This window comes from Corvus kubaryi, unplaced genomic scaffold, assembly GCF_017639235.1.
Source record: "Corvus kubaryi isolate FWS band 111438036 unplaced genomic scaffold, C.kubaryi_AGA036_p1.0 36571, whole genome shotgun sequence".
Classification (NCBI taxonomy): Eukaryota; Metazoa; Chordata; class Aves; order Passeriformes; family Corvidae; genus Corvus; species Corvus kubaryi.
Window position 1 is genome coordinate 1,122 of NW_024580893.1, and position 3,224 is coordinate 4,345.

At 62.1% G+C, this 3,224-nt stretch overlaps 1 protein-coding gene across 2 annotated transcripts in view; it reads left to right on the plus strand.

The window, feature by feature from the left end:
* Positions 1-1,059: 1,059 nt before the first annotated feature.
* Positions 1,060-3,224, plus strand: part of LOC121660570 (zinc finger protein 239-like) — a 2,746-nt gene continuing 581 nt past the window's right edge. The window contains exons 1-3 of one of the 2 annotated variants that reach the window (XM_042019963.1): positions 1,060-1,194; positions 1,975-2,053; positions 2,240-3,224. The exon at positions 2,240-3,224 is cut by the window's right edge and continues 581 nt beyond it. In XM_042019963.1, the coding sequence (XP_041875897.1) occupies positions 2,002-2,053; positions 2,240-3,090 (903 nt within the window). In that variant the 5' untranslated portion in view covers positions 1,060-1,194; positions 1,975-2,001 and the 3' untranslated portion in view covers positions 3,091-3,224. The other variant, XM_042019964.1, reaches the window with a different exon arrangement.

Below are 3,224 nucleotides of genomic sequence, written 5' to 3' on the forward strand. Positions count from 1 at the left end.
TCCCGTTCCCGTTCCCACTCCCGTTCCCGTTCCCACTCCCGTTCCCTGCTCACCGGACACCGCCCCCGCCCGGGCTTCGGCCGCGGTCTCACGTAACCAAAACCCACCGCTCTGGCTCCACCAATCACCGCGCGCGACCGCTCTCTTATTTGCATGGCCACGCCCCCACATAACCCGAGCGTTGTGGCCACGCCCACTCCGGTCGGTCACGCCCACCGTGGGTGACCACGCCCCCTGGCAGTTCCCTCCCGGTGCTCCCAGTTCCTTCCCGGTGCTCCCAGTATCCCTCCCCCTGAGTGGCCGGGAGTAGGGGTTCGCCTTGTCCTCATGCATCTCTGTCGTGCTCTGCGCAGAGGAATCCCGGGAGCTGCTTCTTCCTGCGAGAGCGGCTCTCCTGGGACTGGGCATCCCAGGGCATAGCGCGGCTGCTTTTGGGGTGTTGGCACCTGCCCGGGGATGGCCATGGGGCATGTGGGGGGAGCTGGGGCCGTACTGGTGTGTCATAGGTTAGTAAGCATGGTGTTACTGGAGGTTCTGGGAGCCGCCCCGGCCGCCGGGTGAGCGGGGGACGAGGTGAGAAGGGGGAGAGGGACCTGGAACCCCCAAAACCAAGCACGGGGGAGGGTGGGGATGGGGGGGACGATGAAGAAGGGGCAGAAGAGCTGGGGAAAAGAGGGGGCTGGGAACCCCAGACAGAACGGGAGCGGGGTGGGACACCCAAATTGAGTTGGGAGGGGTCTGTGGATTGGGGGAACGCTGGGAAAGGGAAGGAGGGGGGAGGGAAAGGTGGGGTGGGGATGGAAGAAGGGCCGTTCCAGGGGTGTCCAGCCCTGTCCCCCAGCACCTGAGCCCTGGAGCGATTCCCTGCGGCTCGGGAGGGGCGGATCCGCACTGGGGGGTCCCCAAAGCTCCTGCCCATCCCTGGGGGCTCATGGGGGGTTCCCCCCACCCAGCAGCCGGTGCTGCGGCGGCCGTGGGGCAGCGACGGGTGGGAAGGGGAGTCCGGGGTGGGAGCGGGGGAGGAGCGGAAGGACGAGGAGGGAGAGAGAAGCAGGAGGAGCAGGAACAGGAGGGGAAGGAAGAGGAGGAGCCCGAACAGGAAGAAGAAGAGGAGAATCGGAGGCATCCGCCGCTGCTCGCTGAGTCCACAGCGCCCCTGGGCCCGACTGCATCTCATCCCCCCGCATTCCGCAGGTGACCGGGGAGGGGAAGTTCGCCCCAAATCTATCGCGGGATCTCCGGGAGGATTTTTTCTGGGGAGGTGTTTGGAGCTCGCAGATTCCGGAATCGAGTCGCAAATCTATTTCGGTGTCCCTGGGAAGGTATTTTTTTATTTATATGATGAGGGAGTATTTTTGGATCTTGCAGGAGTCCAAAGCTGAGCCGTAAATGCCCCTTGGGGGGATTTTGAGGGGCCCGCGTGGCGATCGCCCGGTACCGTTGGGCGGGACTTGGGTTTTGGGGATCCCCGGGAGAGCCGGGGGGTGAAACACGGGAGCCCCCGGTTAACAGACCTGGGGGACCCCCGGCAGCCTGGAGGGGTGGGGGAGCCTGGAGATGAGTGGGGTTCGGGCCCCCTGACCCTGAAAGTGTTGGCGGGGAGAGGGGGAAGCCCCGAGTACTTGGAGGGGGAGGGATGCCTAGGAGGGGGACCATAGGACCCCTAGGAGCCGAAGCAGAATCAGGGGAGGATGACCCCTGAGACCCCCGAAATGCCCCCAGCATCCCTAAGCAGGACTTGGGAGAGGTTATCCTCAGGACCCACAGGCCCCCCAGCAGCCCTGAGAAGAGGGACCCCCATAACCCCAAAGTAAGGACACTGGAAACAGGGAACTCCTGGGAGAGTTATTTTGGACTCCTTGATTTCTGGAGGTTTTTGTGGACACCAGACCCACGGTGACTTCTAGAGATGGACTTGGACAGTGGAACCCTCAAAGCCAACACCCTCACATCTTGTTTTTCCCCCCAAACCAGGATTTCCCATTCCCAAACCTTGGCCGGATGGAGGAAGAGGCTGCAAGGAAGAGGAAGATGCCCCAGGACACCCAGGCAGGTGAGGAGGAAGTCAGTGCCCCATTCCCCCTCTCTCCTGCTCCATCTCCCAGCCCAGCATCGCCCCCGGCTGCAGGACAACCCCGCTGCCGACGCCGTCCTGCCGGGGACGGACTGGGGGGATCTCCTTCCCCTTCCCTCTGGCACGGAGGCAAATCCCATCCTCTCCTTGTCCTTCCTCCCCCAGACAACGAGCTGAGCACGGAGCCCAGGGAGGACAAATCTCCATGGCAGAACCTGGTGGAAGAGGCCGTTTTTAGTGGCTCCATGGTGCAGGAATCCAACGGGGAGGAAAAGCCCTGGAGATCCCGCAGGAGGAGGGGCTGCAAATGCAGCCCAGGGAGCTCTGAGGCAGAAAGACCCACCCTGTTCCAGGAAGGCAGCTGGAGATCCAGCCAGAGCTCGGAGCTGGGGGTCCATGAGCAGCTTCATGATGGGGAGAAGCCCTACAAATGCTTGGAATGTGCAAGGAGTTTCAGCAAGAGGTCCCGCCTGGTCCGCCACCAGACAATCCACACGGGGGAACGGCCCTATGAGTGTGGAGAATGTGGAAAGGGCTTCAGAGACACCTCCGACCTGATCCGCCACCGGACAGTCCACACCGGGGAACGGCCCTACGAGTGTGGAGAATGCGGGAGGGGCTTCAGCATCAGCTCCCACCTGATCACCCACCAGAGAATCCACACTGGGGAACGGCCCTACGAGTGTGGAGAATGTGGGAAGAGCTTCAGCCTGAGCTCCAGTTTGAAGCGCCACCAGAGGATCCACACTGGTGAACGGCCCTATGAGTGTGGGGAATGTGGGAGGGGCTTCAGGAAGAGCTGCCACCTGATCCGCCACCAGATGATCCACACTGGAGTACGACCCTACAAGTGTGGGGAATGTGGGAAGAGCTTCCGTGACAGCTCTGGCCTGATCATGCACCAGACAGTCCACACTGGGGAATGCCCCTACAGGTGTTCAGAATGTGGGAAGAGCTTCAGCCAGAGATACAGCCTGACCTCCCACCAGAAGATCCACACCAGGGAGAGGCCCTAAGAGTGTCACGAACGTGGGAAGAGCTTTTCACAGAGCTGTCACTTGACCCAACACCAACAGAGCCACCAGTAAGGGAAGCCCTGTGAGTCCCCTGAGTGCAGGAAGATCTTTGTGCACTGCTCCAACTCCATCCC